We start from the raw sequence: 13,595 nt of genomic DNA, 5'->3' as shown, positions 1-13,595 counted from the left end.
TTCTTCAGAAATCAGATTCTTTTGAATATGGCTCTCTACCTGTTGAATGTCATATTTTTGTTGGGATGCCTGTCTGTTTTTGGATTTGTCTTCCTTTGATGGTAAATTTTACTTTTACGTTTGAAATCTAATTTTAATTGTTTGAGACATGTACATGTAGAGAGAGAGAGAGAGAGAGAGAGAGAGAGAGAGAGAGAGAGATCTTCTCCAGTTCTAGCATTTTTTTGTTCATAATTTCCCCCCAGTGTCTCCCCCAAACAGTCTCCAGGTGTATAATCAGTCCTGACTTAAGTGCTTTCTATCTTTGTCTTTGTAGGATGGCAAATTGAAAAAACCCAAGAATAAAGATAAAGATAAAAAAGTTGCTGAGCCAGATAACAAGAAAAAGAAGCCGAAAAAGGAAGAGGAACAGAAGTGGAAATGGTAACATCTCAGCACTGGGTTATGATGTCAGCACTTTGATTGTGTAACCTCATTAAGCAAGAGTTGAATTATTAAGGTTGATTTCTTGACATATGGTGGGGAAGTACTTAAAGAATCTCTCGAGGAATAGCCAAAGTAAGTTTTCAGGTCCTAGTGAATTACTTTTCTTGCTCTACACCTAGTTTCTTCTCAGAATAGATTGTAGATGTAGCCTATGCATAGAAGGGAATTCTGCATAGGAGGAAGACACATGCCTTTTTCATTCATTCAATTCAAATTTTAATGTTACAATATCTTGTTTTAATAATGTTTAAAACAGGCTAACCTACCTGTCTTATATATCCTATCTTTATGCTGAGAGTTACTTATCAGCATGTTTTCCTATGTCTTTGAAGTGCTCAGATCATTATTGGTGTTAGAAATGCATTTACTACAATAAAGGGTTCTATAAATCGGGTGTGGAAACTGCCTATTTGTTAACAGCAAAGGATACCTCCACAAGAAAATCTTTTGAACACTGTGTAATTGTAGAAAAGTGAAGATTTTTTGGAGCAAACTATAACCAGAATGATAATGAAATTATTAACACATCAAAATTAAAAATTTCAGACTGTGCTAGATTTCTTGCTGCACATGCATGAGGACCTGAGTTCAAATCCCCATAACCCATGTGAAAAGCAGAGCACAGTGGGACACAACTGTGTCCCTCTGCTTTGTCCCAGTGCTGAGGAGGCAGAGACAGGTAAATTCCTGGAGTTAGAATTTACATGTTTAAAAAATAAGGTAGACAGTGATGAAGAAGACAGTTGACATCTACCTTTTGCGCGCACACGCACATGCACTCCCATGATTGTACACATGTGATCACATACTTTTCCACAAGCATAGCTGTACACACAGTTTTCTTAAAATTTTTTTTAAATGATGTGTGTAGGTTGAGTATGTATTACAGAGTGTGAAGGTGAGAGGACAACCTCTTTTTGGAATTGGTATTCTCCTTTCCCATATATGTAGACGCTAGGGATCAAACTATGGTTGCCAGGTTTACACACACACACACACACAAAAAAAAAAAAAAAAAAAAAACCTTTATTTTCGGAGCCAGTGGCTTATAATAGTTTTGTTTTTTGTTTTCTTCCTTTTGTTTTGAATTTTCTTTTTTATTTGTTTTATTTTTATTTTTCCAAGACAGGGTTTGTGTGGCCTTAGCTGCCCTGTAATTTACTCTATAGACCAGGCTGGCCTTGAATTCAGAGCTCAGAGATCTGTCTGCCTCTGTATCTCAATTGCTGGGATTAAAGGCATGCACCACCACTGCCGAGCTTCTAATTGAAAATTTTATGCTTGTGAAATTGCTCATTGACTAAGGGTACTTGTTGCCAGGCCTGATCCACCTGAGTTTGATTGCCAGAACTCACTTGGTAGAAGAGAACCAACTCCTGCAAAATGTCTTCTGACTGCCACTTGTATGCTGTGGCTCTGTGTGTGCACATACACACACAAGCCTGAAATATTCTATGTCAGTAACTGTTTCATGTTGTTAAAAAATAATAAAAATCTCTAGGGCTGGAGAGGAGGCTCGAGTGTTAAGAATAATGTTGTTCTTTTAGAGGGAAGATCTGTTCTTAGCACCCAAATCAGATGGCTTACAGTCTCCTATAACTCCAGTATAAGGGGATCCAGTACCCCCTTCTGGCCTTGTGGGTACTCTGTCTCCCTGCCCTCCACATGTGTGTGTATACACACACACACACACACACACACACACACACACACAAATACAAATAATAAATCTTAAAAAATAAAATCCAGGCTAAGACTCAGTTGGTAAAGTACTTACCTGAGTGCTTGAGTTTGATTCCTGGTATCTGTGTAGTTACAATCCCTGTGCTGGGGAGGTAGAGATGGTGTGACTGTATGCACAGGAGCATACACTTGACCACACACAATTCCTAAAGGAAAATATTGATTTGTAATACAAAGAGCTAATGACTGATGTTAAAAAGTTCTTGTAAGACAAGTGTGAAAGACAATGTAAAAGGGAGCAATATAGGGTTCATTAATGCAAATAAAGGGCTTGTAAACATTGGTAACTTAACAAGAAATCAAGGATGCAAAGAAAATGCAGTGATCTGAATCTGTTTACTGCCTGTGGTATTGGGAAAGATTAATGAGTGTAGGTATTAGGAAAGTTATACATGTGAAGATACAGGCAAAGCATGTTAGCTATGACAGTTATTTTTGACAAGTTCGTTAGTGTGGAATTTTATTTTGTACTTTGAGAATTTAAAAATAGCTGTATATTGATATGTTTATTTCTCTTAATAATTTTATGCTATTTAACTATTATATCAGTAATGTTTGGTTTATATTTTTGTTGAAAGTTTCAAATGATCCAGAGACTGAGTAAGAAAAAAATATTTCCTTTACCTCTATTTCTTCTTCTTTTTCTTTTTTTTAAATCTTTGGAGTGACCTTAACTTTTGCGCACAGTTTGGTTTGTGGCTTCCAGACTCACTTGTTTGTATTTACTCTCTGACTTCAACTATTTAGAAAAGTGATATTCTCAGCACTTCTGAGGAATTGGAAACAGCAGTACCCAGGAGGGAGGTGAACAGTACAGTGGAAATATGTCCCCATACTTAGTGATTAGCATGTTGATGTGGTATCTGGGAGTTAAAAGGGAAGTGTATAAAAGGAAGTTGACAGAGCAGGGGAACCCTAACCTTTCTAGGGATCAGAGTTAGACAACAGATAATCTATATTTTCATTTTCTTAAACTTGTATTTCACCTTTTATTGATCTGTCCTATAGTCTGTTCACACAATAGTGAACACTTTAATATCCTGCAACCTTCCCTCCTCCCCCCTTTTGAGACAGGCTAGATATCCCAAGTTGCTTCTGCCTCTCGTGCTGGGACTAAAGGCGTGTGATACCACACTAGTCTTTTATTGCTTTTAATAAAATAATCTTTAAATTATTATATAAATTAGTTGTTGTTATTGGGAATCATGTTAAGTGAGTAATTCCAATCTGTTGGATTTCTCTGCTATGTGCTCAGGAAATGTAGACTGTATTTCCTTGTTATCAAGAACTCCCTGTGGCCTCATTACTTCTCTTGCAGGCCCCAAAGTAGATGGGTTCTTACCTTTGGTTTAACTTTTGTGCACAGAATAAGCTGTCTTGAGAGCTTTACCCAGTTTAACTTTAGGGGGTTGAAATCTTTCTTAAGTATTGCCATACATTAATTGTAAAAGAGCAAAACTTTTGTTTTGATTCTTATTTTGCTTCAAAGGGGTACTAGCTAGCCTTCGAAAGATGGTTGGTTTGGAAATGAACAGTTTTTTTTTTAAGATAGATTATGCATGCTTTCTTTTATCAAATCTCATTGTTTAACTTGTATGTGTTTGTCTCACTGTCTAGTGGCACAGTGTAAGCTGCTGAGGAATAGAGAATAGTAATGGACAGCTTATTGCTGCATATTCAAGTCCTCACTGTGTTCTACTAGTGGCCTAGTTGGAGAACTTAAGTGGAAGATATCTCATTGTTAGGATTCCCCTTACTTTACTATCTTAGTGAAAGAGATTAATACACTTTACCAGCATCACAAAAGCAGCCTCCCTCCAAAGTCTGCAGATGTTTGTCCTGACCACAAAAATAAACGTACTGTGATTATTTTCTTCTGTTTCATAATTATGGGAATGGGAAAATAGCTCAGGTTTCTATGGCTTTCTTTGATATGTTTTCCTCATAAAGTTAATATTAGAAGTGGTGGCGGTATACTTTAAATCCATTCGTGCAACATATGCGACCCTAACTGTTATCTGTTAGAACTGTACAGTTTTTCGGCTCTGTTTGGTTAAGTGCACTTTGTCTCTTGACTGACCTCGGACCTCATAAAACCAGGTTCCACTCAGATTTTAAGAAAACCAAGCATAGGCCTAAAGAGATAGCTCAGTGTTCTAGAACCAGCTGCTACTCTTCAAAAGACCTGTGTTTAGTTAGCTTTCCACATGGTAGCTCATAACCCTCTAATTCTGCCCTCTTCAGGGCACTGCATGTATGTAGTATACATGCAGGAAATTCACATACATAAAAGAAAAAATAAATCTTTAAAAAGAAATATAGAAAGATAACTTATTCTTTCTATATTAATTAATGTAGGAAATCCTCAGAGAAACTGATTTATATTAAGCTGTCAGCACTATGCTGGGGCAGATTCTGAGGCATGCCTTTAAATCCTCATGCCTTTAAAACTCACAAAGAAGTCCATCACTTGTCAATCTGATAACTCCTGGGCAGCTTCAGCTTTGTCAGTCTGTCTTTACAGCCATGTGCTCATCACCATCTTGCCTTATAGCAACTCCTTTTTTCTCTGCTTTCTCTCCCTCTCCCAGGAAGCCAAAACTCTGCCTATCTCTTTACTGCTCAGTCACAGTCTTCAGCATCTTTATTTAGCCAACCAGGGATAATTGGGGAATGTTATCATCACATGGTTGCAGGAGATAGTTCAACATTCATAACAGTCTCATGTCAGGGTGGTAACTGAATCTCAAGGCACTGAAATCAGCATTTGAAAATATAGTTGAACTTTCCTCCTACAAAGAAAAGTTTGCATGAATCTCTGTAGCAGAATGCTTCTTGGTCCCAAATGAACCATTTTTAAAGACAAAACCAAAATAAGAAGCAGATTAATTCTATCCAGGTGGTTGTTTAACTTCTTCACTGGTGTAGGGGTTGGAATTTAAATGGAGTTTCAAATCTTTTTGGCAGAGAGAAAGTGTTAAAAGAAGTTAAGGATATTAGTGACAATGGTTATAAAAACAACAACAACAAAAAAAGAAACTGTAAAGAATATGGGTTATTGATATTCTCAAATCAGAGAATCTGCTTTTTTTTTCTAGATAGCTTCCAGAAATCTATACTGTTGGGTTTTAATCTCTGAAGTTGTATAGTTCATAAATTCAACAGAGAACTTTGACCTGAAAAAAGCATGTGGCCTACTTTTTAACTTTATATTCATTTTTGGACTGTTGTACTTTCTGTCTTTGCAAGTAAATATTTTTTTGAAAAGTAAAATTACTATCTAACTTGAATTTATAAGCCAACCCACCATTGAGGAGACATTTTGACTGCATGCATTTCTTAATTGGTAGGGGTTGGGGTGAGGGTGGGGGTGATGTGTTAAAAGGCCAAACTATAATTTTATTTGAATAGTGATACTTGTCTGTCACTCTGATAGTATTTAGAATGCAGAGGCATGCATATCTCTGTGAACTCAAGGCCAGCCTGGTCTACAGAACAAGTTCTAGGACAGCTAAGGCTACACAGAGAAACCCCATCTCTAAACAACAACAACAAAACCCAAACTAGAACAGAGTCCAAAAAATTTCTTTTGTTTAGAAGTAGCAGTAAGGATAGACTCTGAGAAGTTTAAAATTAATCTATATGTCTGATCCTTTTTAAATTGTGAGGGTGGTAAGATCTGACAGTGTAAAGGAGATTGCAGAAACATCCAATTGCAATGAACAGTCTTTCAAGAGTAGTAGCTCTTGACCTATAAAATAGGATCTTATTAGTAAATTTATAATCAGACTAAATACTAGGATGACATTAGAAAACTATTAGTTTCGTTAGAACTGATAATATGTGTTATAGTTATGTACGAGAAGATGATTTTTATAAGGATAATTGCTGAAATATTTATTGAAGTTTCACATTCACAATTTTGAAGTGAACAATAAAAATAAAATGTGATAGATATGAACAGTTCTTTGTATATATAATTGTACTACCCATAGGTTTTTTTTTTTTATGTTTGGTTTATTTTTAAACAATAAAATGTTTCAGAAAGTTATCTAGCCTGAAGTTTATTTAGATTTTTGTCAAGTATCTTCTATACTAGATAGTTTGTATTTAAGAAGTATCTTAAACAGTGTGCCTCAGTTAAACTATTCTTAGTCCTTTTTCACTTCTTTTTTATTTGGTTAATTTTTTCCCCCTTGAGACAAGGTCTTAGTCTATTGCCTTGTAGATCAAGCTGGCCCAGAAGTCAAGAATTCTGGTTGCCTCTGCCTCCCATGCTGCCTGGCTGTACTTTGTACTTTCAAATAGGACTGCTTTCCCCTGCATGTTATCACTACAGTAATGCCTCTTCTATGTATACCACTGTGGTATAATTTTAGAGTGCCATGGTAGAATAGTTATCTCCATTTTTTTAATAGTCCATAGTTATTTGCTGAGCTCTTTCAGTGATGGTATTTTAATACTTAGTATCTTTGAACTGAAACTGAAATGAAATTTCTTTTAGTTTCCACATTCTTTCATCTTGTATGAAACTGCTGCCCTTTTCAGTGAAACACAGTTTATTCTTACTCAGGCCTTGAATGAGTATCAATAATTAATTAGATAATTATTTTGGCATTGAATAGGTGAAGATATTTTTATTAAGCAAGGTGATCACTTAATGAGGTTGTGCCTTGTCTTTGAAAGGTGGGAAGAAGAACGCTATCCAGAAGGCATCAAATGGAAATTCCTAGAACATAAAGGGCCTGTCTTTGCTCCACCATACGAGCCTCTTCCGGAGGGAGTCAAGTTTTACTATGATGGTGAGTTATTTCAAGTTGTTTGAATTTTGGCTAAGAAAAGTTTGCTTCTTCTGTTCAGGGATAGAAAGGGAAGACACTGACTATATGGAACAGTCCTATCTAGTTACTTCACTTTGCTTTATTTGTCCATGTGTGGTTTGGGAAAAGAAACATCAGGTGTTTAGTTTATAAGGACCCATTTGCTGCTTTGAAAAACACTATGAGAAAAAAGAAAAATACTGTGAGAAAAGGGCTGTTAATGTCTTATTTGTAATCCTAAAAAGGCTTGTCTATGTGGCTCACAGCCAGTCTATGGGCTATACACTGTCAGTTTTTATCAAACTTAGTTTCTAGGAAGCTGTTCTGGTCTGTGGAGTTGTTCTCACTCAAATAGAAATATTTTATTTAGTTTAGTGGTATACAGTGTGCCAAGAAGCTGCATATCACTAAAAACAGTATTAGCAAAGGATTAGTCCTTATCATTCCACCTGTAGGTAGGAATCATAAGCCATGTCATTACTCTGTGTAGTGCAACACTGTGCCTTTGATAGTTGAATTTTAAAGAAGTGCTTTGCCTAAGTCCTTGTTTTTATTTTTTGAGACATTTCTAACTATGTAGTCCTGTCTGGCCTGGAACTTGATATTGTAGATCAGCTGGCCTTGAATTCAATAGATTGACCTGTCCCTGCTCCCGAGGCACATGCCACCTTACCTGGCCTGCTTGGGTCTCTTGTAACTTTCCAGATTGGCTGAGTGTTACATCATCTTGTGTTTTTGTCCAGAGATGCTAGAGTCTTGTTTCTCAATCCCTACACATTCTTAATATTACCAAGTAGATCTGGCCCTTTTTAAGTAGAGGAGGGGTAGGCCTGGGTGCTTTTGAACCAAATCATCTTTACCAACTAGACAAGAAAGCTACTGAGAAGTATCTTTGGTAAGCACTCAGAGCTATTTTGAGCATCTCTTTGACCACTAGCAATGGCTTCAGGACCATAGATGCCTGTGAGTTTAGGATGAGATAGGCTTATTAGCATCCATCATTTGAACTCTGAATTTCAGGATTTCTTCCCTTCCCTTCCCTTCCCTTCCCTTCCCCTCCCCTCCCCTCCTCTCCCCTTCCCTCCCCTCTCTTTTCCTCCCTCCCTCCCTCCCTCCCTTCCTTCCTTCCTTCCTTCCTTCCCAAAAAACACTAAGGACCAACAAGATGGCTCAGTGAATAAGGGCACTTGCTGTAAAGCCATATGACTTCAGTTCAATTCTTACATCACATGGTAAAAGAAGAAAAGCTATTCGTGTATGTTGTCAGTGACTACCACACTGTACACATACACACACTAAATAAATACATGTAATTTCTTAAAAAGTGAAACCTTTATGTTCCAGATCATTAAGAATATTATGTGACATTATCTGTAGGATTTAAGATGGAGTGTATGTAAAACAAGTGAGTTTTGTGTTTAGACTTGGGTCTCAGCATTTCTCTCTTTTTTGAGATATGGTCTCACTATTGAGCTTTGGCTGGCCTCAAACTCTCTCTGCCTTTTGAGTGCTGGAATTAATGATGTACATCATCATGCCCAGCCTGATAACTTCATTTCTACCACACACATACACACACACACACACACACACACACACACACACAATCTAGAGGTGAATAAAGGAAAGCCTAAACACTTGGGATTCAGATGTTTTGGATAAGGGATGTTCAAGCTCTTTTTAGCAAAGAGCTTGTTCTGTAAGTCAGGAAAATGTTTATTTAATATGCTTGTATTCAGACACCTAGGTCTCAGCAATAGAGACTATTGATTCAGTCTATTAGGAAATTGATAGCATTAAATAAACACTTTACAGTCTTGACTGGTAAATGTTTAGATTAGTTAAACAGTTTGATCAGAAAGCACAATATAGCCTATACATTTGGTCATTCTTATAAACTCTTATTGAAATACTTGAATTTAAACTTCCTGATGAAGAGAAGAGGTTTAAGACCTTGGAAAAGACAATTCTCTATTCTGTAGCCTGATCTGGGCTCCCTAACTTCAGAAAGCTCAGCTGGAAAAGCCTCACTCTGAAAGTGAAGGTGATGATGGCTAGAAACTAGATCCCTTTATCTTGGGGCTTCTCTTATCTTGCTATAGAAAACCAAGGCTTGGAACCAGTTTATTGTTGGCTGTGCTCCCTTCCTCTGTTTTTGCCTGGTCTTCCACTGTAAGGGCACTAGTGTTTTCTCTGTTGGTCCTCCTGGGATTTCCTCCCTTTGATTGTAAAACTCCCACACTATAGTAAGTCAAGAGTATTTGACTTTTTAATCCAAACTGATACGTAAGTACTGGTAGGCAGGGCATGAATTGGCTGAAGCACAAAATTATGGCCTCTGCTAAGGACCTTCAGTTTCAGCTCTGACTCAATAGTTTCCGTTTCCAGAGCTCAGCCTTTTCCACAAAGTACTACTATTGCTGGGAAGCTACACACCCTCTGCCCACTGCTCTGCTGTAGGAGCTGTTATGTAATCTTTCCACAGCCCATTTAAAACAAAATGAGTCAGAATAGCTTCTTTATTGGTACAAAGCCAGTGAAATAGCCCAAAGACACCCTGAAAATAGAAACACTTTTGAATATTTAGTTTATATGAAATATAGCAGAGAACACATTCATTTAAATTTCTTTCTTATCTGTTTTTATTTTTTGTTTTGATTTGAGATGGTTCTGTAGCCTAGGCTAACTTCAAACTCACAATCCTGTCTCAGCCTTCTGAATGTTACAATTATATTTGAATCATGTTGCATTTTTTCTAGCAAACCTCTAGTTCAAACCTGAGTAGGGATGGGGTGGAGCAGGAAATGTCTCCTCAGAGTCTTTCCAACACAGAATCTTGAAAAAAAATCTGAGGAAGAACTACACAACCTATTGGCCTTTAAAACTATGTCTTCCAAGCTGATCTTTGCCTACCATACAAGTTTCACTTTTGTGCTGTATTCCCTTTGTTCCTATAGTCAGGAGGAGTACCTTCCAGCCATTATGAGATGTCTTCTCAATTTTGCAATGAGTATGCTGGTTAAGTTTTAGATTTCTGTAATGAATATAAATATTTTTGAATTATTAGTAGTAGTTACATAATTGTGAACAGTGGGATTATATTTAATCTCATTTAGAATGCAGCCAAATGCTATTATTATAACATAGATTGCTTCTGTATGATATTGTAATGTTGGGTTTTTTTTAAGGAAAGATAGAAATTGATAGGTTTCTATTCTAATTTTTTAAGGATATAGACTAGAAGTGCAATAGTCTCTGAATATTTAGTAGCTTCAGCTCCTAAGTATTTTTCTTTCACTGGCAGTTACAATCTAACTAAAGTACACAAATCTAGGCCTCCTCCAGAATTTCCTTATCAGTTTAGTGGCTTTCCTTGTGAACCCAGGGGCTTTTTTTAGAATACCTTTTCCATATGCTTACTTGCTGCCTAGACCCAGCCACACCTCGTGCTGAGGATTGATTGGGATTTCCTGAAAGAGGTAAGCTCCTGTTGCTGTTCCCAGTGTTCCATGTGTACACTAGAACTGCCAAAATGCTGGCTGGGGAGATGGCTCAGTGGGTAAAATACTTGCTGCACCAGCCTGACAACTTAAGGTTGTTTCTTTAGAACCCACATCAAAGTTGGATGGAGTAGCACAGTTGTCTGTAATTCTAGCATGTCCCTACGGTGAGATAGGAAGCGGAGACAAAAATTGCCATGAGTCTCTGTGCCAGCTATCCTGGATAATATATAGCAGTGAACAAAGAGACCTTATCTCAAACACCATGGAAAGCAAGGACAGACACCTAAGGCTCCAACCCCTACATGGACACTGTTGTATACATACAACCACACACATACATACACACAATGCAGTTTCTGATTCTAGGTATAAGATAGAGGTCCAAAAACTTGGTATTTATAACAAACTTGTTATGCTTTTGTCTTATGAGCCTCTAGAGGAAAGTTTATTTAGGCTTTTTATGTGGGAAATCTGGGCTTGCCTGCTATGAATATATATTTTTATTCATATTCCACCCACGTAACTTTGAAGAAGAAAGATGCCTATTTCTTTTCCCCACAATTCCTTTCTTCCACTCCCTGCCCCTATCCTTTCCTCCTCTTCTTGAACAGAGGCTGCTTAGCTTAGCAGTGGCAGGAGTCCTTCTGAGGATTTGATTTTTAAAAACCATTGAAGAGGTGTAAAGGACCCTGCTTGCTGAAAGGAAAAGGAAGAGTGGCTGGGCCTTTTCCAGGTCATCCCTGTCCTGAGCAGGCACCTGGGAACAATTAACTGGCATAGTCTCCAAAAAAAGACCCAGGTAAATATCTACTAAAGAGAAGGAGAAATTTATAAGTAGAAATATAACAGTATGTTGCTTTGTTGTTGTTCTAACTATGTGTCAGCAGACCTTTGTACACCTTGGAAAGGTAAGCCATCAGTACAGATCTCTCCAGTCTTCAGTGCACATAGAATATGAATATTATGCCTCACTGTTTGGAACCATTTTTTTCCTTTAGGTAAAGTTATGAAGCTGAGTCCCAAAGCAGAAGAAGTAGCTACATTCTTTGCAAAAATGCTTGACCATGAATATACCACTAAGGAAATATTCAGGAAAAATTTCTTTAAAGATTGGAGAAAGGTATTGTGGCTCATGTGTTCATATCTTAATAGTTCACAAAAGTGTTGACTGAGAGTTGTAGTTTATGCATTAATGTTTTAACAGTTTTTTTTTAATACATAGTTTAGTGAATGTTTCTCTGAGTTTTATTGTAGTACAAGATGTATATTGTGGTTTTTGTGCAACAGGAATATGTTCTTTCTCTTAGCTTCCATGTGATTATAGGAAGGAGCTTATCAGATTAGGTTAAAACCTCAATTTCAGTTGAACAAAGAAAAGTTTGTTTCTACAGGGATTGTCTTTTGCTTTTGCCCAGGGTTAATCTGACCTACTATTCTTTCTTGATCCGTGTTGGCTTACCTATATATGTTAGCCTATGTAAAAAATAGGATTGTTCTTCATGGATAATTATAAATAAAAGCTGAATTAAAATTTACCATATAAGGTCCTCTAAAGTCAGATTTAACAAGAGTAGTGGAAGTAGTAGTTTTACAAGAAAGAATGAAAGTATTCATCTCATTACTAAAGTAACTGATGTCTTTATCTCCCAGATTGCTTGGAAATTTGTGTTTGTCAAGGATCCCACCAAAAATGAGTAGTTTGTTTTTCTATAAGTCACTTTTTTTATATATATTAAAAGAATACAGTTTAGAAAAGGACAACTCCTACCCCCAGAAGAAAACCTTACGGAGATTGGCTACTTCTAGACAGCTTTGACAAAAAATAAAAAGGATGTACACAAAGAGGAGGACTTGTTAATGTATTTAAATTTTTTTTACCTTTTTTCATTTAACTAGGAAATGACTAATGATGAGAAAAATGTGATTACCAACCTAAGCAAATGCGACTTTACACAGATGAGCCAGTATTTCAAAGCCCAGTCAGAGGCTCGGAAGCAGATGAGCAAGGAAGAAAAATTGGTATGATAGAACTTACTAAGCAGGAAATTTTGAGTAGTGATTACTTGTCTAATTTTCTTGTTCTTGTGACATACACTGATTTCATTAGTTTCATATTTTTCTGATTAAAGATTGACTTAGTAAAGTCTAATTATTTTATTTAAATTTATACTAAGCTTTATGAGTACTTCAGTGGCAATCAATAACTTTATTACTGTAGTCAGTTTAAGTGTGGGGAGCCCTGTTCCCCCATGGCTACCGTTACTCAGGGTTAAGACATAAAATAATACTGGCTATGTACCTACTTTATTTATCTACTTGTTCTTTTAAGGTGTTTTACTTTGATATCTAGCTACTGTCATCCCTCTCCATTTCCCAGTGTTAACCACACTCATGGCTGAAAAATCCTTCTAGTATCTAGCATGTGTTTTTTACCCCTGCAGCCTGCTTGCTTTCATAAACAGGTTTAATTGGAGAATGGATATGTACATTTATTTTCATATTCTCTGAGTAGTGGAAACAGAAACTATACAGCCTTTAAGTTTAAAATATTTTCTATTTATTTTATACTTCAAGTATTGAGTTACACTAACTGATAACTATCTGTGTTGATACATGCCTGTAATCTCAGTATCCAGGTTTGAGGCAGAAGGATTGCTGCAAGTTAAGTTCCATTCTGGACTACAAAGAAGAACCATGATGTCTTAACAAAATAAGCAAAAGTTCCATTAGACTTTTTCATTTTAGGTTCCTTTTTTGGTAGTTTTCCAAATGACTGTAATTTGGTCTATTCACTTTGTAGATGTTTCTTATTTTTAATTGTGTGACCGTGCATGCATGTGTGTGTGGGTGCACATGCAGACCAGAAGATGTCAGATGATTTGGAGCTGTTACATGTGGTCTTAAGCTACACAGCATGGGTGCTAGGAACTGCCCTTACCATGGATTAATTTCATGTTTGTAAACGGAAAGAACAGTTTGAACGTTTGCTGTATCCAGATAACAGAGAGCTTTTATAAATGTTGCTTTGCATAGCTCCCTGGAA

At 36.8% G+C, this 13,595-nt stretch overlaps 1 protein-coding gene across 1 annotated transcript in view; it reads left to right on the top strand.

Annotated features, from left to right (window-relative positions):
- Positions 1-13,595, top strand: part of Top1 (DNA topoisomerase I) — an 86,074-nt gene that overhangs the window by 53,217 nt on the left and 19,262 nt on the right. The window contains exons 8-11 of the mRNA XM_021644349.2: positions 317-423; positions 6,916-7,031; positions 11,551-11,672; positions 12,449-12,571. Of these exons, the coding sequence (XP_021500024.1) occupies positions 317-423; positions 6,916-7,031; positions 11,551-11,672; positions 12,449-12,571 (468 nt within the window). The remainder of the gene's footprint in view (positions 1-316; positions 424-6,915; positions 7,032-11,550; positions 11,673-12,448; positions 12,572-13,595) is intronic.

Source organism: Meriones unguiculatus, chromosome 4, assembly GCF_030254825.1.
Source record: "Meriones unguiculatus strain TT.TT164.6M chromosome 4, Bangor_MerUng_6.1, whole genome shotgun sequence".
NCBI lineage: Eukaryota > Metazoa > Chordata > Mammalia > Rodentia > Muridae > Meriones > Meriones unguiculatus.
Note: the sequence above shows the minus strand (reverse complement) of the source record. Positions and strands in the feature narration are given on the sequence as shown.